Below are 21592 nucleotides of genomic sequence, written 5' to 3'. Positions count from 1 at the left end.
TGGAATTTTCCATTTGCTTCGCATCGCACGCGGCACTGGGCCGCTCGGAATCATTTCCGTGGAAACGCATTCTCTCCTAAGTAGCATAACTGCTACTTTGGTTGAGATTGCCATATTCGTTGACCTTGCGTGTCAGCCGCATGGGCGGCTGTGGAAAAGTTTGGTTCGAACACGCACAAACATGATCGCAGCAAAATACAGTCCACTGCTTGGTGAAACAACATTTGGTCCTTCGAACCGGATGGAGGCCGGATGACATATGGATGGCGTTTGGATTTTGGTCAACGATTTGGCAAGCAAACTGTGCCATGGATTTGAGTGAGTGGATTAGCTGGTTGGTAGCAAACAAAATTGAAATAGTGAATCGCAAAAAGACTGGAAAAAGTGCTTGCAAATTGCAAAAAGTGAATATTGGATTAGTGGAAAAAGATATTGGACATTGGTAAATTTATGAAAACATTTAATGTGCAACAAAAACTATTAAAGCTTAAAGTGGAAGTGATTTCAAGTGCTACAGAATGAAGAACACGCATGCTAAAGGTGGAGCTGCTGGCGGGACCGGTGCGCAATCCGGTAGCGGCGATGGCGCCGACATGGCAGAGTACAACACGCTGTCCAATCTTCGAGGACTAGCGAAAGGGAAAATCATCCGCTTATACGACATGTTGGAGAGAGTGGACGAGGAACAAACGCAGCTAACATCGCCACAGGTAAAGGTGTACATAAAGAAACTAGATGCTGCCTATAAGGAATTTCACAACTACCATGAACGGATCGTGGCGGTGGTGGCGCATGATCGGAAAGAGGATCAAGACTGTGAGTACGTTGAATTCGAGACGCTATACGATAATGTGTCGATTTTTCTCGAGACGTGGCTCGAGAATTTTGCCGCACCTGACTCTCGTCCTGCTACTGGTCAACCAGTAAGTCAACAGCCGTTGATTGTGCAACAATCGCTTCCTCGTGCCATTCCTACATTTGATGGCAAATACGAGCAGTGGGAAAAGTTCAAGATTATGTTCGGGGATGTGGTGAACAAGTCAAATGAGCCACCACGAATCAAGCTCTATCATTTGGAGAAAGCATTGATTGGGGATGCTGCCGGTTTGATTGATGCGAAAACAATTGCTGATGGCAATTATGATCGCGCTTGGGAAATATTAAGAGAGAGGTTCGAGGATAAGAGGCGTATGATTGATAGGCACATTGTTGGTCTGTTAAGCATAACAAAGATAGTCAAAGAGGATCATTGCGAACTGCGAAAACTTATTGATACATGTGTGGGTCATGTCGAAAATTTAAAATTTCTGGGTCAGGAATTTTCAGGAGTGTCCGAACTTATTGTCATACACATCCTTACTAGCGCTCTAGACAAAGAGAGCAAACGCGCATGGGAATCTTCAATGGAACATGGGTCGCTTCCGCATTATAATAACACAATCTCGTTTCTCAAGAATCGCATTTCCATTCTCGAAAGATGTCAGGTTTCCACAATTAGCAATGAGAATCAGTTTAATCGTATATCACCTAAAAGAAATGAAATATCTAACAAGCAACCTAATTCGCGAATAAATGCTGCTATGTTTTCAACTAACTGCGAGTTTTGTGAAGGAGATCATTTCGCGTTCAAATGCCCAAGTTTTAATGCATTAAAGATTGATGAGCGGCTCAAGATGGTACGTGACAAGCGGGTTTGCTTTAATTGTTTGAGAAGAGGCCACCGTGGGTTGGATTGTCCATCATATAAATCTTGCTCGAAATGTAAGCGTAGACATCATAGCTTGCTTCATAGAGAAGGAGTTCGTCCATCGTTTAATATTGAGAAAAGAGATACACTACCAGAGAATCAAAAACAGCATTTTACTCCAAGCACACTGACAAATCCATATGAAGGCTCATCGAAGCAGGATATTACTGCCGCTTATTCCAACACGCGTGGAAACGCAGCTCAGCAAGTGTTGCTGCTAACAGCACAAGTATTCATTTTGGATAAACATGGAAATCCGCATATATGTCGAGCACTTTTGGATAGTGGCTCACAAATCAATTTCGTTTCTGAATCGCTGCTCAATAAACTTGGAGTACATGTGGAAGAGACGAATATATTAGTCACCGGAGTTAGCAACATCAAATCCAAAGTTCAGCATAAGACTTGCATTCAAGTACTATCAAGGTTTAACAACTTCAGAATAGAATTGGATTGTTTGGTATCGCGTAAAGTCACTGGAATTCTGCCAACTTACGAGATTGATGTCGCTTCGTGGAACATTCCGTCAGAAATGCAATTGGCCGACCCTTCATTCTACCAACCTGGTCAGATAGATTTGCTGATCGGAATGGAGTGGTTCGATGATTTAATCAAATCTGGTCGAGTGAAACTCTTCGAAAACTCACCAACGTTAATTGACTCGCAATTCGGATGGCTTATTGGTGGAAGAGTTGATGGCGACTCTGTATCAGGCTCTATCTTCCATTCACATACCGCAATATCATCAGATGAGCAATTAAATAAACAAATTCAGCGTTTCTGGGAATTGGAAAACGTGGCCTCTGAGCAATGTGTGCCAACCGAGGCTGAAGAATGTGAAGCTCATTTTCAGTCAACATTCCGTCGCAATTCAGAAGGTCGTTATGTGGTTCAACTGCCGTTAAAAGAAACATGTAAGCAACTAGGAGATTCAAGACAGATGGCTATAAGAAGGTTTTACATGATGGAGTCTAAGCTATGCAAACAGCCAGAAATCAAACAACAATATGATGAATTCATTGAGGAATATGTACACTTGGGACATTGCAAGGAAATTAATGAGAAACAGGATAAAGATGGTATTCAAAAGTGGTATTTGCCCCACCATGCTGTGCTCAGACCATCAAGTTCTTCAACAAAATGTCGAGTGGTCTTCGATGCGTCAGCGAAGGTTGGCGGGAGATCTTTGAACGATGAGATGATGATTGGTCCTACTATTCAGCCAGATCTACTGACAATTATTTTGAGATTCCGCAAGCACCGATATGTTTTAAGTGCCGACATTGCAAAAATGTATCGGCAAGTCCTGGTTGATAGTTGCCACACTCCACTACAACGTATACTTTGGCGAAAGAATCCAATGGATCAGGTAAAAGTTTTGGAATTGCAGACTGTCACATATGGAATGGCAGCTGCTCCTTTTCTGGCAATAAGAGCTCTGAATCAGCTATCAAAAGATGAAGAAGTTTCATATCCACGAGCAGCTGAAGTAGTGAAAAAGACTTTTTACGTAGATAATGTTCTTTTCGGGGGTACTAATCTTGAAGAAGTTGTGAACGTTCAGCAGGAACTGATTTCACTTCTCAAACTGGGAGGATTTCATTTGCACAAATGGGCAGCTAACAACGATCAGCTTCTAGAACACATCGCAGAAAAAGATTTGGACAAATTGGTAAATATTGAAGGCACAAGCGCAAATGAAATAATCAAAACGTTAGGTTTAATGTGGGATCCTAACAATGATGAGCTTATCTTTTTATCGCAACCAGATTGTGCTACACCAAACCCTACGAAGCGTCAGGTTCTATCGATGATAGCAAGGCTTTTTGATCCCCTTGGACTGCTGTCACCAGTTATAGTTATTGCGAAAATGTTGATGCAGCAACTCTGGAGAGAAAAAATAGGTTGGGATGACAAGATAAATGAAGAACTTACCCAACAGTGGAAAGAATTTCTAGCCGCATTGCCAACGGACGGGCAATTTCGCATCCCACGACAAGTTTTTATGAATGATGCAGTTAAGACAGAAATACATGGATTTGCCGATGCGTCAATAGACGCGTATGGCGCTTGTATCTACATACGCTCTTTATATGATAATGGCACCGCAAATATGAGATTGATAACAAGTAAATCAAAGGTATGTCCAATCACACCGCTTACTATTCCTAGAAAGGAACTTTTAGCTGCACTGCTATTACATCGATTGGCAATCAAAGTTGTTACTGCAATGGAACTAGAGCATGTTCCAGTAGTTCTATGGAGCGATAGTCAAGTCGTTCTCGCTTGGTTCAATAAACCACTTGAAAGATTGCAAATTTTCGTTAGAAATCGAATCTCAGAGATCAAATCTAATGACACCGTTACCTGGAAATATGTACGATCAGCCGACAACCCAGCGGACATAGTGTCCCGTGGAATGTCTTCAGAAGCTTTAGCTAACAACCGTTTGTGGTGGAACGGACCATCCTTCCTTCGGACAATTGAGTATAAAGAGGAATTGCTGGAAGTAATGGACGAAAGCGAAATCCCAGAGCTTAAACCAGAGACAATTGCTAACGTTGCTATTGTGGATGAAACACTTTCGATCTTTGAGAAATTCGACTCGTTTCGTAAAACGCAAAGAATAATAGGCTACATTATACGCTTTATTGCTAATCTTCGGTCCAAACCTGAGAAAAGGAATTTCTCCAAACGACTTTCACTTACTGAAATACGAGAAGCAACAAAATGCATGATACGAGTAATACAAAAACATGAGTTACATGATGAAATCGAGCGCATTCGTGCTGGCAAGCCATGCAACCGAATTGAAAATCTCAATCCGTACATTGATAGTGATGACATCTTGCGTGTTGGAGGCAGAATTCGACATTCTTCTCTTCCAGACCAAGCAAAACATCAATGGATTCTGCCTGATAAGCATCCACTCACACGAGCACTGATAGTGGACATTCATAGAGAAAATCTTCATGCTGGGCCAAGTTGTGTTATCGCCATGCTTAGGCAAAAATATTGGTTATTGAACGCAAAATCTTCTGTGCGTAAAGTGACACGAAGCTGCGTTACTTGCTTCAAATCAAACCCAAGACTAGCTGGTCAATTCATGGGCGATTTACCATCATGTCGAATCAATGTGGCACCTGCTTTTTTGAAAGTTGGAATCGATTATGCAGGGCCTATCTATGTAAAACAAACGACAAGAAAAGCGACTCCCGTGAAGGGATATATTTGTCTATTCGTATGTATGGTGTCTAAAGCTCTTCATTTGGAAGCAGTTGAGGATCTCTCGACTGATGGATTTCTTGCGGCACTTCGACGATTTGTTTCGCGAAGAGGAGTACCAGAAGAAGTGTATAGCGACAATGGTACAAATTTTATCGGCGCTAAATCAGCATTGAACGAGCTCTACAAACTGTTTCAGACAGATATTACGAAAGATAAGATTAATAGTTTCTGTCAAAGCAAAGAAATAAAGTGGACAACCATTCCCCCAAGTGCACCTCACTTTGGAGGTTTATGGGAGGCGGGAGTAAAGAGTGTTAAAACCATTTTGAATCGCGTTTATCAATCAGCTAATTTAACGATTATGGAATTTGCGACTCTTTTGTGTCAAATCGAGGCAATTTTGAATTCTAGACCCTTATTTTCCCATTCTTCCGACCCAAAGGACCCAGAAGTTTTAACCCCCGGACACATGATTATTGGCAGACCTCTAACAGCCATACCCGAACACTCTTTTATTGATATTCCTATAAATCGATTGCACCGATGGCAACGCATCCAACAGCTGAGACAGCATTTCTGGAATCGCTGGTCTCATGAATATTTGGCAGAGCTTCAATCAAGAGCGAAATGGACAAGAAAGATCAACGTGGCAATAGATACAGTCGTTCTCTTGAAAGAAGACAAGGTTCCAACTCAACAATGGAAGATAGGCCGAGTTGTTCGAACCTACCCTGGTTCTGATGGCCTAGTTCGAGTTGTGGATGTACGTGTTGGTGATACTACATACAAAAGACCGATCCATAAGCTAGCGCCGCTACCCATTTTGGACAACGCATTGATTGAGGACAAGGATCAACAAAGTAACTTTCCTTCTGCCGTGGGAGTATGTTCAGTCCACCGCTCAGCGGAGCGAACTGAATGTACGATCGACAGGATGGCGGAGGAAGTAAAGCAACGAGAGGACAACGAGCGCAAGAATACAACCAAAGGAAATAAAATTCAACCACCAACATGAGCCCCACCCGTGGGCGCGTGGGAGCGGCACACAGCGAAAGAAGAGTGCATTGCGAGCGCAAGCAACCTGCTCTGAGTGCAGAGAGAGTACTTGAGTTTCAACCGCCGCTAAGCAAAGAAGTTTATTTCGCGTGCTAAAGTTATTTGAAGCAAGAAACTAAAAAGAATGTTTGAACTTGTTAAATATTGTAAATTTGGTGTAAATAAAATGTGTACAAAGGAATAAGTTATTTATTTGCTATCAACCGATTAATCCCTCAATCGGTCTGTGGTGTGGTTTGGTTTTAGATTGGTCCTTAACAGGACCAAAGAAGCGAATGGAATTTTCCATTTGCTTCGCATCGCACGCGGCACTGGGCCGCTCGGAATCATTTCCGTGGAAACGCATTCTCTCCTAAGTAGCATAACTGCTACTTTGGTTGAGATTGCCATATTCGTTGACCTTGCGTGTCAGCCGCATGGGCGGCTGTGGAAAAGTTTGGTTCGAACACGCACAAACATGATCGCAGCAAAATACAGTCCACTGCTTGGTGAAACAACAACGCTGATGCAGTTTGTGTATCGTATAAGTGTATAATTCAAATCGATTCAGTACTGTAGTAAATCGTGTTGCATGCTGAAGAAAATCATGAAACAGTAAATCATATTAGATCCTGATAAAGAACATATATTACATCATATTGAAATGTCAATGAAATGCTGATGCACTCGAAAATGATGAAATGCACTCGAAATTGCTGATGTTCGATGAAAGTAACAACGACAAACATCCCTTCTAATGAAACATTCAGCAAAATGAAGTGAACTACGCCATTGAACGCTAATCTTAAATATGTACCATATCGAATTTGGCACATTGCATCGCATCGCTTTGCAAGGTTGCCAGATTGATCTATTATATTTATTATAATATTAATCACAATTTAGTTGGATATGTTTGTGAAAACAAATTGTGCAGTGAAAATTGTAATAAAAATAATTTTAAATTGAGATAGTTTCATTGATGTTCATTTATTCTTTATTATTCCAGTTCAATGATATTATATATTTGGTTTCTATGATAGGGAAATCAAAAATCTTTTTCTTTGGAACATAGTTGAATAATAAAATCGGCAACCAGGAATGCATCCTATCCTGATCCTATTGCATAGAATGTATTAGGTTATATCATATCGAATCATATGTATGAGTTTTAACCGCTGTTGAATTAAATTTCAGATAGCCGCGCGAGATAGCGTGTGGATGATAAATCAGACAACCGGAGTTCGAACCCATATCGGAGCAGTTTTTACGAAACATCAATCTGTGCCATTTTAACCATTTATATTCCACTCCCAACACAAGTAAATTGAATAATTATTACATCTACAAATATAAATACTCATATATAAAAATGGCGATTCGTGAGGCTATAATAAACATTTTACGATCTATAATAAATATTTTGCGCCATTTGTTTTTGACGTAGGACTACGTCTAACCGGAAGATATAGGGGGTGAAATGAAAATCTAGGCACTGAACAAGTAGGAAAAAATGCAAGATTTGGAACGCTTATAACTCGAGCATTTCTCAATAGATCGCAAAGGTTTTTGCATCAATTGATAGGAAATATATCTACGCATCTATCATAACGAATAACATTTCATTTTTCTTGAGATAAACAATTGAATAATTGTGAAATATCAAGCATTGTCCAAATGCACTATGTGCCCATTTTTGATTGGTCCATTTTGTGCTCCTCAAATCGTACCGACCAAAACGGGCAACTAGAACAGCAGCGAAATACAACGAAGCACGATTGGAAAGGAAAAAGAAAAAATATGAACGAAACATTGGTCGCAATCTCACACATGCGTAATTCTCGGGCCAACCATTCAGCTTTAAAATCCCCGCTCCGCTGCCGTAACGATCATTCTCATCCAAACCGTACACCACATCGTTTCGCATCACATCACACCAACAAACCAACACAAGCAGCCATGTCTGGACATGACAAAGGAGGAAAAGTGAAGGGAAAGGCAAAATCCCGCTAGAACAGTGTTGGTCTCCAGTTCCCCGTAGGTGTATCCGCCAATTGCTCCGCAAGGGTAGCTAGGTCGAGCTCGTTAGTACCAGTGGACCAGTCCACCTAGCCGCCGTTATATAGTTTCGGCCGCCGAAGTGATCGAGTTGGCTGGCAAAGCTGCTCGTGACGATAAGAAAATCCGCATTCAGAACAGACCACATTCGGTTCGGTGGACATCAAGACAACAACGGGCAGTTGCAGCGAGTGGCGAGTGGCAAACGCAATCGCAAAACAGCAGCAGGCAGCATAAGAAAAAAAGTTTGTTCTTTATACAAACTGCTTTGGTGGCAAATCCAGAACAAGGCGGCATCGAGGGCGTTCGAAATGGTTTTTTTCAAAACCACGAGTACAAAGTTTTCTAAATTGGAACCATTCCATAAAACACGGCGCTTATCAAGGCTATTAAACCTTTCAAAAAAGAGTTCACGAAATACAGTTTAATGCATTCTAAAATATTATCCAAAATAATAATTAAACACAAATTGATTTTAAAAAAAATTTAAAAAAAATTGAAACGTTCAATAGTTCCTGGCCCAGATGGCGTTCCAGCTATAGTTTTTTGCCGCTGTGCTACATCTTTGGCTTTACCGCTCTCCCGTATTTACACAGCTTCGCTGAGTCAAGGGGTTTTTCCAGATGTGTGGAAGCATTCCTTTATGTTTCCCGTGTTTAAGAAAGGTGATAAGTGTAACGTGGCTAACTATCGTGGCATAACCAGTTTATCTGCCGCCTCCAAGCTTTTTGAGTTGATCGTGAACGATGCTGTCTTTTTCAAAGTTAAGCGTTATATCTCACCAGTACAACATGGCTTTATGCCAGGACGCTCGGTTAGCACCAATCTCCTCGAGTTTTCGTCGTTTTGTATCAACCGTCTAGAGGAACGCGCTCAAGTTGATGCTATCTACACCGACATAAAAGCCGCTTTCGATCGAATTGACCATCGCATCCTACTGAGAAAACTATCCCGTCTTGGTGCTTCCGACGAATTCATCAACTGGCTGAGATCATACCTGTCTGGAAGAACGCTCCGTGTCAAGCTCCTGTCTCACACTTCATCTCCGTTTGCTGTTTCTTCGGGTGTTCCGTAAGGCAGCAATCTTGGACCACTGCTGTTCGCGATCTTCTATAACGATGTGTCGCTTATTCTAGCATGTGACTGTGTGTCGATATATGCAGACGACTTGAAAATCTATCTAGCCATCGAAACCCTCGAGGATTGCCGACGGTTACAGAGCCTGCTTGACCAGTTTGTGAGTTGGTGTCGCCTGAACAAACTATCAGTATAAATAAATGTATCATCATGAGTTTCCATCGAAAAAGACAACCAACTATATTCGACTACACGATCGATGATATTATCTTGGAGAGAGTCAGTCAGGTCAATGACTTGGGCGTAACTCTCGACCCTAAGCTCACTTTCGACGCACACCGATCTGCATTGATATCCAAGGCCAATCGTCAGCTTGGGTTTATTTCGGGAATCTCTAGGGACTTTACTGATCCCTACTGCCTGAAATCTCTCTTCTGCTCGCTTGTTCGGCCGATTCTTGAAACCGCATCTGTAGTATGGAGCCCGTACCAACACATGTGGATCGTCAGGATTGAACGGATTCAAAAATGGTTCATCCGTAGAGCGCTTAGGAATCTGCCTTGGCGTGACCCGCGGAACCTGCCGTCATATACAGCTAGATGTCGCTTACTGAACTTGAATACTCTTGAGCGTCGTAGGCGTATTCAACAAGCCACCTTCGTTGCCAAACTTCTTTGTGGTGAAATCGATGCGCCTAACTTGCTCGAGAAGATGAACTTTCGCGCTCCCAGTAGAATTCTACGATCCTCGTTTTTGCTGCAACCGCTTGCACATCGTTCATCGTATGGTCAACATGAGCCGGTCACGGAAATGATCAGAACCTTTTCATCCGTAGAGCAGTTTTATGACTTTGGAGAATCATCACTACGCTTCAGAAACCGAATTGAGAATCCCGATGTTTTTAATGTTATGTTATAATGTTATGTTTTTGTTCGATTATTATACTAATTTTTGTTCATTAAGACGATTTTGTCAGATGAATGTTATATCTAAAGAAATAAACAAAGAATTTTTTTCATTATTTGTTGCCAGGATATGATTAGTATGAGAATTTGGCAGTTGTGCTGAGCTTATTGATGGTTGGGGACTTTCTCGATTATTCAATTTTCACCAATTAAATTGCTTCCAGATTGAAAGTACAGTAATTTACATTTAGTTCGACATTTAGCCAATTGGATGGACCTGTAATATGATATATTTAGTTGGACATTTTTGTAAACATAGAGATGGGGGCCAAATTATGACCCAACATGTTCCAAGCTGAATGGGAAGAAATTCTGCAACTGTGAAAGCTGTACCACTGTCATCGCAAATGTTCAATTACAGGTTAAAATCGCCTCCAATGCGACACTGAGTGGTGCTTCGGCATGTCGCATTAAATATAATTTACAGTACAACATGTCCCAAGCTGGATGGGAAGAAATTTTCCAACTGTGAATCCTGTGGCGAGTGGCAAACGAAATCGCTGAACAGGTTTATCCGAACAAGATAAGGATATCGAGTGATAACAAAACAATAAACTCTTTAGATTAAAGATGATTTTGTGGTCCTGTAAAGGACCCTTTTTTGGGTTTGCTTACGAATCTTTATTTGGTGCAAGTATACTTCTTCACCGCTTTGGTACCTTCGGAAACCGCATGCAAGTTCACCAGGCAGCAACAGACTGATTGCGATCTTCCCACGCCGTAATGGTTAACCGCTTATTGTAGTGGGTCAGACGCGAGGCTTCCGCTACGATACGCTCAAAGATGCATTGACGAAGCGCATGACGCTCATCGCCTTCGATGAGAAACCGATGTCGGAATGATCCTAATTCAGCACCTTATGATGTAGATAGCATATGATTCCTTCTCCTTCTTCTTGTCGGTTTCCGAGATATTCTTCTGCGCCGTGCCGAACTTTTTGGCGGCTTTTCCACTATTCCACTAGTCTTCGGTGCCTTCGTGTTTGTTAGAAATACTGCATGTGAACGAACAAATCGTAATGAATATATTTTTTTGCCATCGATGCCTTTTAACGCTCATTCGTTCGTCTCGTTGGACTCGCCCCTTTGGCTGAGTCTGCTGATTTGTCTCTATCCTGTGAGCGTGTACCGCTATAATACAAAACACGCGGACCCGCTGAAAAATATATCATTCTCTTTCAAACCGTAAATCCGTGTGGTTGTATAGCATCGTTTCACATCGCATCGCATAACATCAACAAAGCAACACAAGCAGCAACGTGGACGTGTGGAAGTGACAAAGGAGGACAAGTTAAGGGAAAGGCAAAGTCCCACTTGAATCGTGCAGGTTTGCAGTTCCCTGTTGGTCGCATTCACTGACTGCTCCGCAAGGGTAACTAGGCCGAACGGATTGGTGCCGGAGCACCAGTATACCTAACAGCGGTTATAGAGTTTCGGCCGCCGGAGTGCTCGAGTTGGCTTGCAAAGCTGCTCACGACAATAAGAAAACCCGCCTACAGAACATACCACATTCGGTTCGGTGGCAACAACTAGTTCCAGCGAGTGACAAACGCAATCGCAAAACGGCAGCAGGTAGAAGAAGGAAAAAGTTTGTTTATACAGACTGCTTTGGTGGCAAAACCAGCCACCGTAAAACACGGCGCTTTTCAGGGCCATTGACCCTTTCAAAGATGAGTTAATAAAAGTTATTCACAATACCAATGCATTCTAAAGTGACATAATATGACATATAATATGAACTGAATTATTTTGTTTATGCTTGTTTTTGAGATTATTGGTGGTTGGGGTCTTTTAAATTGATCATTCAGTTTTCACAAACCCATATATGGTTTCCGAATTGAAAGTGGCTTCAAATTACAACACATTGTATGCAGGATTGCATTAATGAATTTTGTCAATAGCAAGAACTGCTTTCTTTGGTTGATAACTGATGTTGGAAATTGACTGACGTTACATCTGCATTGTATAGAAAAATAACTAAGGAGCAACATGATGAGCTATGTATTTCCTGCACCTCTGTTCTTATTTTAAAGGACTTTAATCAGAAGGTCATCCGTCACTGTATTTACTGTTGGTTTTTCAGAACGCTTATAGCTCGTTTATTTCTCGACAGATCGTAGAGTTCGTCTTCAAAACCTCAGTTCTTTTTCATTTCTATTTACTTTGTTTGCAGAGACTACAAATCTTACAATTCATTCGTCTCCGAAACCACAGTTTAAGGTACGGTAATGTGCTCAATAGTGAAATATATGATAGTGAATGAGCTGATGACTACCTATGCATTCCCTATCACAGCCATCATTTTGATTGTACGATATGTGTATACGCCAAAAGATGCCCGGCGTTGAACATTTAATAAGGACAAAGCCTTCAGAAAAAACAATATATTTAAAATATATATTTAGAAAAAGCTGTCCCCTTTGTATAGTCCTACGTCACTCCGGTTATGTCCCCGACATTACCCACCTGTCTTTTTTTTCTATGTCTGTAATAAATCGTATATGAGTATGGCAAAAGTCGTATTAGGTGCGTTGACAATTCATGAATATATTCATATTAGATCGCAATTCAATTTCAACATAATCGCTTTTATAGCCTATCAAAGTTGCATATTCATCCAAACTAATTCAGTAAGCATTTGCCATGTATGTATATGGCCTCCACTTTTGCATGCATATGCCAGTTAGGCGCATTATATGCCAACCAAAATTTAGAGCATATGATGTTATATATACGCTTGTTATGCGATTTAATGTTTGCTGGGTATATTCACTAAGACGCGACGCTAACATTGAATCGTATAATTTTTGCACATGCTAGGTCGCATTTAAATTCGTATCAAATTACAATCGTATAAAACATCAACCAAAGGATGTATCATGAGCAGTGTCTTAGAATATCAACAAATATTCACGAGAAACGAATATGATTTTGGGCCTGATTCTCGAATACACTTCACGGTGGAAACGAAATAAACGGCACGCCATTGAACTACGTTTTACGAGTTAGTGAAGTGTCGAAGATAATGATGAGTTTTCAGGCAGAATGAGCACTTTTCAAATAAAAAATCATTAATGAAAATTAACCTCTTCGTATCAAACTGGTATTCAATGTGAGTGGAAAACTTTGTTTTCTTCGTGTGATATAATAATCTCATACAAAAATTTAATCTGATGATAATTTGATTTTATTATGATAAATTTAGTGGGAAACTAATCACGCATCCAGATGTCATCGCGAATGCGTTTCATACCGTTTCCACCGTGAAGTGTATTCGTGGTGTATTCGAGAATCAGGTCCTTTGTTCCAGTGTAAATGACTTTTTTCAGCTTGAAACACACTGCCCTCATTATATTGATGACAATAACAAACGAGTTCATTTTGTTCATATCGTTGTTGCATGAGCAAATTTGCTATAATGAATGAATGCGACATTGAGTGGGGTTCATAACTTCGCTGTTATTTATACTTTGGATATCAAAAGCAACAAATTGATATTCATCACATCCGAAACGATATTCGTTCTGACAGTGATTTTAAGTTCAAAATAAATTTTATTTGGCGAGACGGTAGCAACGGCATATGCAGAATGGATACAACGAGTGGTTTTAGCTACCGTCAAGTCATTTGCGACATCGAGAATTTCATAAGGTGTTTCCGATTACGGCATCCGGCAACTGCAAAACCCAACCGCACACAGCAGCCTCAGGTTAGAAGTTAACAACAGCTGATATTCATTTGGCTGAAATGAAATTCAGTTCTGACGTTTCCGATAATCGAGATGAAAATGACACTGGGTGGAAAAAATAAACATCAAAACATATTGAAGGACAAAAGTTCATTTGCTCATATTCAATGGTTGCCTGGATCTGTCATTTTAATTTTCGTTTGGAATATATAGGTTTTCGATGCAATCTAGCCCGAAAATCTACTATGCATTTGATCTTAGCGAAGATGATTTTTTTCCAACACTGATCATGAGTATCCGAAATCGCTTAATGCAAAAACATGATTTTCTTATCATTGATGGATTATGTCGTATATCGGTATAATGATCATCCTAGTATCTAAATATGCAGTATTATATACGCACATTCTATCTTGGTAACCACGTCGTACATACTCGGATGGGACATCGAAACACAAATCCTCGATAATGCATGTCGTACGCTCTTTACTCTTAATGTTGTGGCTCACGTTGATCACGGGTGTCCCTATCGCGAATACGTTGCCAAATGCAACAATCGCGTTTAACACATGGAATAGCTCGATTTCTACAAAATAGAACGAGTTGTGTAACACTGCGGCAAACATTTAGAAAATAATTGAATATTCACCTATTTTCACTGGTAATCCCGATGGAAGCTGCATGGTACCGAAATCATTTAGTTTGGTCACTCACGGACTGGTTATTGTAGCCATGTATGTTGTATGTTTTTCACTCGGCCACATTATAGCTTTGAATCGAGGCACCTTTCTTTTCTGTTTTCTAACATTCCTCCCTTGGAGGTCAATGTCAGTAAAATACTCCTTCGCGGCGGAATCTGTCATGAGCAGTTCATTCGACGAGATAGCAATCTCCTGAAGTTGTCCGAGGGGAACATGCATTGACAGTAGAGGCAACTGACTTGGTTTGGCGCTAGGTTGCAGGTGGATTTTTTCTTCTGTTGTATCGACGATTGATTTGAATCTTCTGTGTCGCAGTCGTCGCTCTTGCACGCCGAGCCGGAAGCCACCAGCCCTTCCTCATCGCTTGAGCAGCGGAACATTGGATCTGCTGTAAGAAAAATATTCTTATTCATAATATAAAAGATCTTTCACAAATCTAACTACACAAGAAAAGTCGAAATTTACCTAAAATAGTTCTCGTACACCACGTTCGTACCGTTATCTTCGCCGACGGTTCCAGCAAGGAAGCGGACGAAATCACTTTGGAGCAATTTTATACACAAAATGACTCTCTGTCAACCCCCGGACGCGAATTTTCTGTTGTTGAGCGATCGGATATGCTCCGGAAATCATGCTTTGATGATAGGGTTTGTGGGCTGCTGTTGGTAGTCGTCGCTGAGGGCCATCACAAAGAGCTGCTGTAGAATGTTGCTAGCCGTGATAAGCGAGTGCGGACGCTTCCCGCTGTAATTGTTATTATTGTTGTGGCGATGTGATTGGAACTATCGAACTTTCGAACATATTGTCCATCAGCTGGTGAGAATTTTGGCTGCGGACAGTGTGTAACTGAAACAGCACAGACGATCTGCGCTGGTGCTACTGCTCCTCATCCGAGTCGTTTTTGTCCGAATTGTAATTTTCTTTTTTGCTGATGATTGCTCGGTGCGTAACAGTTGCTTCACGCTGCTGGCGGTACGATTTGCCAAACTGATATCCATAGCTTCCTGGGACTTCCTGGTCGATCGAAGGGGAGCAATTCATTGCTGCGGTTGGTTGTGATCTGTTGAAAACGGAAGAAGGGAAAAAGTAAACGTTAGTCAGAGCATCAGTCAAATGTCATCATCGCAATGCACGTGGATTTCTGTCGTTTTTAGCCTCCAATGATTAGTTTGCCGAAAAAACATTTCGCTCCTTATCACTTATCAACTCCTCGTTCTACGCCCGCGTAAAACATTCGTTATTGTTTTATGCGGTTAGAAACTGAAAAAGAAAAATATTTAGGTAAAATGAATCATAACAAAACAGCGTTTTTACATGAAGCAATATGGTTGAGTTAACAGGTGGCTCGTAATTTACACTATTTAGAAATGGAGGAATATGCAAGGAGGAATGGCAAGACGAAAAATTTGGATTTGTTTATATTATTACTTACGTTGATATGGTTACATTTGATTTCGTCGAAGGTATTTGGAGCAGTATAATAAATAAACAGTTGTCGTTGAAAATAGTTACCTAGTAACCTTTATGCATATGCTTCCGCCAGCTGGCTCGGCTAGTGTGATTCAGGGAATGCTTTGATCGTGGTACCGCCACTGGCGCATAATTTGCAGCTTTGTTTTTTGTGCTGGTTCATAACGGCAATCAACCGTGCCGGCGAAACTGTAGTCAATGTTTAGTGTTGTTTGGATACCATCTATGTAAATAAGTTCAAATTTACGGGATACGTCCGAACGGCAATTCTGACATACTGTTTACCTCCCACTTCACTTTCCTTGCATGGAAGTAGAAGGTAATTGAATGTAAACACAAATATTGACGTCAAGAAGTAGAAAGTAGCTATGGCAGCGCATGCTATCACGCACACTACTTTCGCAAACTCTGCCATCTGCTCCACCTAATAATCCTGCTCAAGATGGTGGAGTTAACAGGTGGCTCGTAATTCACACTATTTAGAAAAGACGTATGAGGAATGGCAAGACGAAAAGTTAGGATTTGTTTATGTTATTACCTATGTTCGTATGGTTACATTTTATTTCGTCGAAGGTATTTGAAGCAGTATAATAAATAAACAGTTGTCGTTGATAATAGTAACCTAGTAACCTTTATGCATTAGCTTCCGCCAGCTGGCTCGGCTAATGTGATTCAAGGAGTGCTTTGATCGTGGTACCGCCACTGGCGCATAATTTGCATTCAACCTTGCCGGCGAAACTGTAGTCAATGTTTAATGTTGTTTGGATACCATCTATGTAAATAAGTTCAAACTTACGGGATACGTCCGAACGGCAATTCTGACATTACGTTTTACCTTCCACTTCACTTTCCTTGATCCTGCTCATGACCTCCAGACCTAAGATAAGATCAGACAATAGGGGGTCTTTTACGGACCAAATTTCTGTCAGATACGGACCAAATTTCTGTCAGTCGTTCTGATTTCTGATTGGTCGATTTCGATAAATTTTGTAAACAAAGTCGATTTTTCCAGTGTTGCCAATAAAAATAAATTACGTTGGGTTTGTATTGAATTTAGAAAAAAAATGAATTTAATTGATATTACGATACTTAGTTTAGAGGAAATGTGAAGGAATTGTATACACGTTTTACCTAATTATTTTGTTACTATATTTTGATTGAATTGAAAAATTTATATATATATATATATATATATATATATATATATATATATATATATATATATATATACATCCATTTCATGTCAAACCGATATAGTGCTCCTCAGATTTCCATGAAAAGTGGTAGTTTCTTTCTTTATTGCAAAATATTAGATCCGTATTTTTTATTTTTTCGTTAGGGTGACCTTTTCTTATTTTAGGGTGGTCCGAAAAATCATTTTTTTTTCAACTTTTTCCTAAAAGTGCCTTTTTTAAAAATTCATAACTTTTGAATCACTGAACCGATTTAGATGATCGATATATCAAATTGAAGCCAATTAATCTTTTTTGGAAAAATATTAGGCTTGCCAAGAAATCGAATTTTGTTTTCGTAACTATTGATTGTAGTTGTTTTTTGTTATTTTTATGTTTTTTGTTTTTATGTTTTTATGTTTTTATGTTTTTTCTTGAAAGCTGAGAATTTATTACATAACATATCTCGATATCAGATAGGCTTTTTTGTGTTTTTGAGTGACTTTTCAAAGTTAACCGGTCGTCCGTAAAATCATTTTTCCACTCTTATCCAAAAATATTTTTTTGCAAAAATTTATTACATTTGAACTACTGAACTGATTGAGATGATCGACATATTAAATTGAAGCCAATAAGCCAATCTTTTTTGAAAAAAAATTTATTTTATTTTTGAATTACGTTTTGTATGAATAAAATGGCTTCCTAACGTTGTTTTGGTTGTATTCCTGCTCATATAATAAGATAGAATGTTTTGGTTCAGACAATGAGAATCTGCATAACGCTGTAACGGTTGTCAGATTAGATTTATTTGCTAAAAAAAATCCCAAATTTGTTTTGGAAACGATTATATTATAGATATGGGTATTTAAAAGACTTATTTTATCCTTTTAAAGCATATTTTTGAGATTGTCTATTTGAAAATATGCAATAATCATTGAATTCGCACCAACCAAATGTTACGATTCATTAAAATAGAAATTTGAAAAATCCGATATTTTATAATATTTGGCAGCTCTGGCATCTTCATGTCATGGCTTCGTTTTTGGACGACGAAGAAGAGTAAGAAGCCAGTTGTCTGGTCTTGTCTTAGCTCCAGACCAAGGCACTTATATCAATGTGTAACAGGTGAAGCAACATCATCACTTCATTAAGAGGGGGATTACAGTTTGTGCAGCGGTGGTTGTTTGTTTTGTTATTGCTAGGACACGCCATTTTTGCATTTTCACATGCGAGAGTAGTGGAAATGAGAATGAAATTCTATAAAATCATCCCTTCTTTTTCACATAAATTCGCGAAAGACGAACATGGTAGACATCGTTTGAATAAGCATCGTAGCAGTTTGTAGAGAGTCGCCGGCAGCGTTCTTATGCTGTTTGTCAACAATACCGACAGCAATTCCGATATGGCTGAAAGTGCATTTCATATGATTGTTTCACCTGGTATATATAGCCTTGCTCCAGACAAATAGAAGTTGACACTTTAAATAAAAAAACGGGTGGGTAATGTCGGAGACATAGCCGGAGAGACGTAGGACTACACCAAGGGGTGTCCATTATTTGAATATCATGGAGCACAGATCCCAGAATGACCAACTTTTCATATACAAAATTGCAGAAAAAAATAAAAGGATAAAATAGCACTTCAGCACTCAGCAAACACTCAAACGTTTAGATTCAAATACGAAAAAATCAAAATTTGTCGTGCAAATGTCGTGCGGTGCAAATGTTGTAGGGGTAATTGTTCAGCCGGCAACGAACACATACTTGGCAAGCATATCGTAATAGGAATTTACCGTCTGGTATCGTGGTATAATTGGGCTTTGCACTCCTCATGAATAACTGTGTTCTATTAGTCAAGTCAAGTCAAGATACCCATATTGATGGGGTTTAGAGAAAATATGTAATCCGCCATTTTGTGGTGGCGGCCATTTTGGATTTGCATTTTTCATAAATAACTGTGTTCTACTAGTCAATCTCTTTCATTTGATACCCATATTGATGGGGCTTTGAGAAAATATGTAATCCGCCATTTTGTAGCGACCGTCATCTTGGATTTTCAAGATCATGAAATACGCAGATTTATAATGACTGCAGATATAAAGGTCTGTTCCAAATTTCAGATCAACCGGTCAACAGGAAAGGGGTCAAATTTCAATTAATGTGGTACAGCGCCATAGACAAGCATATTACATACAAACATACAAATATGTCACAGCTAAATAACACCGTTTAAAAACTCCAGCATTCTATCAAATCGAGTGCGATTAGCCACTCATTCACCCGGCGCGACGCTTCCACCGCTTTTAACACACTCCGATAGGCTCTCCTGTTCCACATCCCATTGAAACTCCTGTCTCTCACTCTTGCGGTATCGCACCACACTCATCCCCGGCAAATGCAGCGATATCTCTTATGCTGAAAATCAATTCCAAAATAGTGTCTTTCCTGCTTGGTGTCCGATGATAGAATGTGGCCAAGCCCCACCATCGCTCACTTTATATAGCCATATAGTTAACGTTGTAGCGACCGCCTATATTGATTTATAATCTCTTTTTTGTCTCCCTCCTTCACCTTGTCCATACGTTTCGCCCGTACTCGTGGTTGCTTGTAATGAATAACTGTTTGCTGCGGGAGCGCAGACAAAATGTATGGGAAAGTAGGGAATTCTTTCTTCCAATTTCTCATCAATTTGAACTTTATATGAGCTGAAAACCCGTAATGTGTAGCATATAAACAATTGCTGAGGATATTTCCTATCAATGTGTGTATTTGGACCTAAAATCCATTCATTAATTGAGGAGGTATTAGTGTTCAAAAACTGAACACTTTTTCACACCGACATATTGAAATGGGCCCCTATATTGAAAGGTTAGACGTAGTCCTACGTCAAAATTTCCTGATATTCCTCTAGAAACCACATTATAATATAAAATTATTCTTTTTTGACGTAGGACTACTTTTTTCATTTCTATACCGGGGAGTAAAATCAAAGTTTCGAAAACGAAAGTGTTACACCTAAACAACTGTACGAAATGGTATGATAAACACTTCATTCGAAAGATAAAATGTCTACGCGTTATATACCTGTCACTTTTTCATCCAAAAACTTGTTTCAATAGCCTTAAAATTGCTTTCAAAACAGGTTATTGAAATCACCAATCGGTATATAAGCGAGCACCGCTCGGAAACCCACTCAGTTATAATTGAACAGCGATTGGAGCATGTTATTACTGTTGTGGTGGAGCTAACTTCGTTTATCATGAAAGCGTTGATGAACGGTGTCACCAAGAGCCTGTTTGTGCACCTTAGGCCACAAGGGAATCCATTACGAGGAGAGTGATACCACGGTTCCGCTTGAAACAACGGAGCAGCCGCCAAACACACATATACGCGTGGAACTCTCGTTGCTATCATCAATCGCAATTAACAGGAAAGCATCTGAATATTATTTTTTCCCATTCGTATCCAATATTGGATGCATAACATGAAAAACGGGAAATGTTTCACATCGCGAAAATCATGTAACTGGATGTCCTTGAGCATGATGTGACGCGTTTTGCGTGGCTTAGCACACGAATTGGTATCTTCGAACAGGCCGACTAAATATGCCTCGCTTGCCTCCTGCAGTGCCATAACGGCAGAAAACTTTGGAAGCGCAAATCGTTTTTGAAGTCCTGGACAATTCCACGAACCAAATGCTGCAAAGGTAGCTTGCGGATCAGCAATTCGGTCGACCTCTATTAGTGGCGAATTTCACGTAAAGAGATGGTTCCCGGTCGGTAGCGATGTGGCTTCTTCACACTTCCTGCGGCTGATGCGCTTTACCAAGCTGCTTTCGTGGTGCCTTACCACCGGCAGATTGACGAGCTGTTTGCTTGGTCCCGCTGAAACGAGTACTCACGGTGCGAGAGTAGAGGTAGAAATGAACGAAAGCAAAGGAAGCGTCATATTATAAACCATAATAGTATGAAATGTAAATCCCATCCCTTTTATTATTAACATCGAAGTAAGTATACAGTAATGTATTTGAATCCAAACGCTTTTTGATCCGGACACTTTGCATTACATTTAATATCATACCGCAGCCATAACATTTTGTGCATGTTGAATCAATACGATTGATAGTTACTAATCAATCGCATCAATCGCATGATAGTTACTAATAATAATTAATCATTCTTTTCCGGCTAAACGAAATGGTATGTCTAAGAGATGAAATGTCTGAGATTTATATGCTTTTTACTTATTTTTTGCTAAGTCAACGTTAGTCCTACGTCCACTTTGCGGTTTAATCAAAGATATAACCCACTTCTAGTTTTTTTATATTATAGTGTGTATAAACATATTTAATTTCGTTGATTTAGTTTAGCCAATTTTCATTCAAATTTTTGTTTTTTAATATGTGTTTATTTCACCTGAAAATTCAATTTAATTTCACAAATCGAACACACGA

General features: G+C 39.8%; 1 protein-coding gene and 1 long non-coding RNA gene across 3 annotated transcripts; one reads left to right on the top strand and one right to left on the bottom strand.

Annotated features, from left to right (window-relative positions):
• The first annotated feature begins 518 nt into the window (after window positions 1–518).
• Window positions 519–9143, top strand: LOC129766324 (uncharacterized). The gene is made up of 2 exons (XM_055766847.1): window positions 519–4359; window positions 8665–9143. The coding sequence occupies exons 1-2, from the start codon at window positions 519–521 to the stop codon at window positions 9141–9143; spliced, it is 4320 nt and encodes a 1439-aa protein (XP_055622822.1).
• Window positions 9144–13978: 4835 nt separating this feature from the next.
• Window positions 13979–16177, bottom strand: LOC129770819 (uncharacterized). 2 transcript variants are annotated; one of them, XR_008742208.1, is made up of 4 exons: window positions 16011–16177; window positions 14964–15558; window positions 14447–14886; window positions 13979–14383 (listed from the first exon to the last, which is right to left on the bottom strand). It is a non-coding gene; the product is annotated as an uncharacterized LOC129770819 (long non-coding RNA). The 2 variants fall into 2 exon arrangements; XR_008742207.1 differs by lacking the exon at window positions 16011–16177 and having other exon boundaries at window positions 14964–15994.
• Between the last annotated feature and the right edge of the window lie 5415 nt (window positions 16178–21592).

The sequence above is a fragment of the Toxorhynchites rutilus genome, chromosome 2, assembly GCF_029784135.1.
Source record: "Toxorhynchites rutilus septentrionalis strain SRP chromosome 2, ASM2978413v1, whole genome shotgun sequence".
Lineage (NCBI taxonomy): Eukaryota > Metazoa > Arthropoda > Insecta > Diptera > Culicidae > Toxorhynchites > Toxorhynchites rutilus.
Note: the sequence above shows the minus strand (reverse complement) of the source record. Positions and strands in the feature narration are given on the sequence as shown.

Excerpts from the sequence above, each read along its gene's own strand:
- LOC129766324 (XM_055766847.1), top strand. The coding sequence starts at position 519 with ATGAAGAACACGCATGCTAAAGGTGGAGCTGCTGGCGGGACCGGTGCG. Across the intron at positions 4,360-8,664 it reads TGAGAAATTCGACTCGTTTC|CTTCGCTGAGTCAAGGGGTT; the intron begins GTAAAACGCAAA and ends GTATTTACACAG.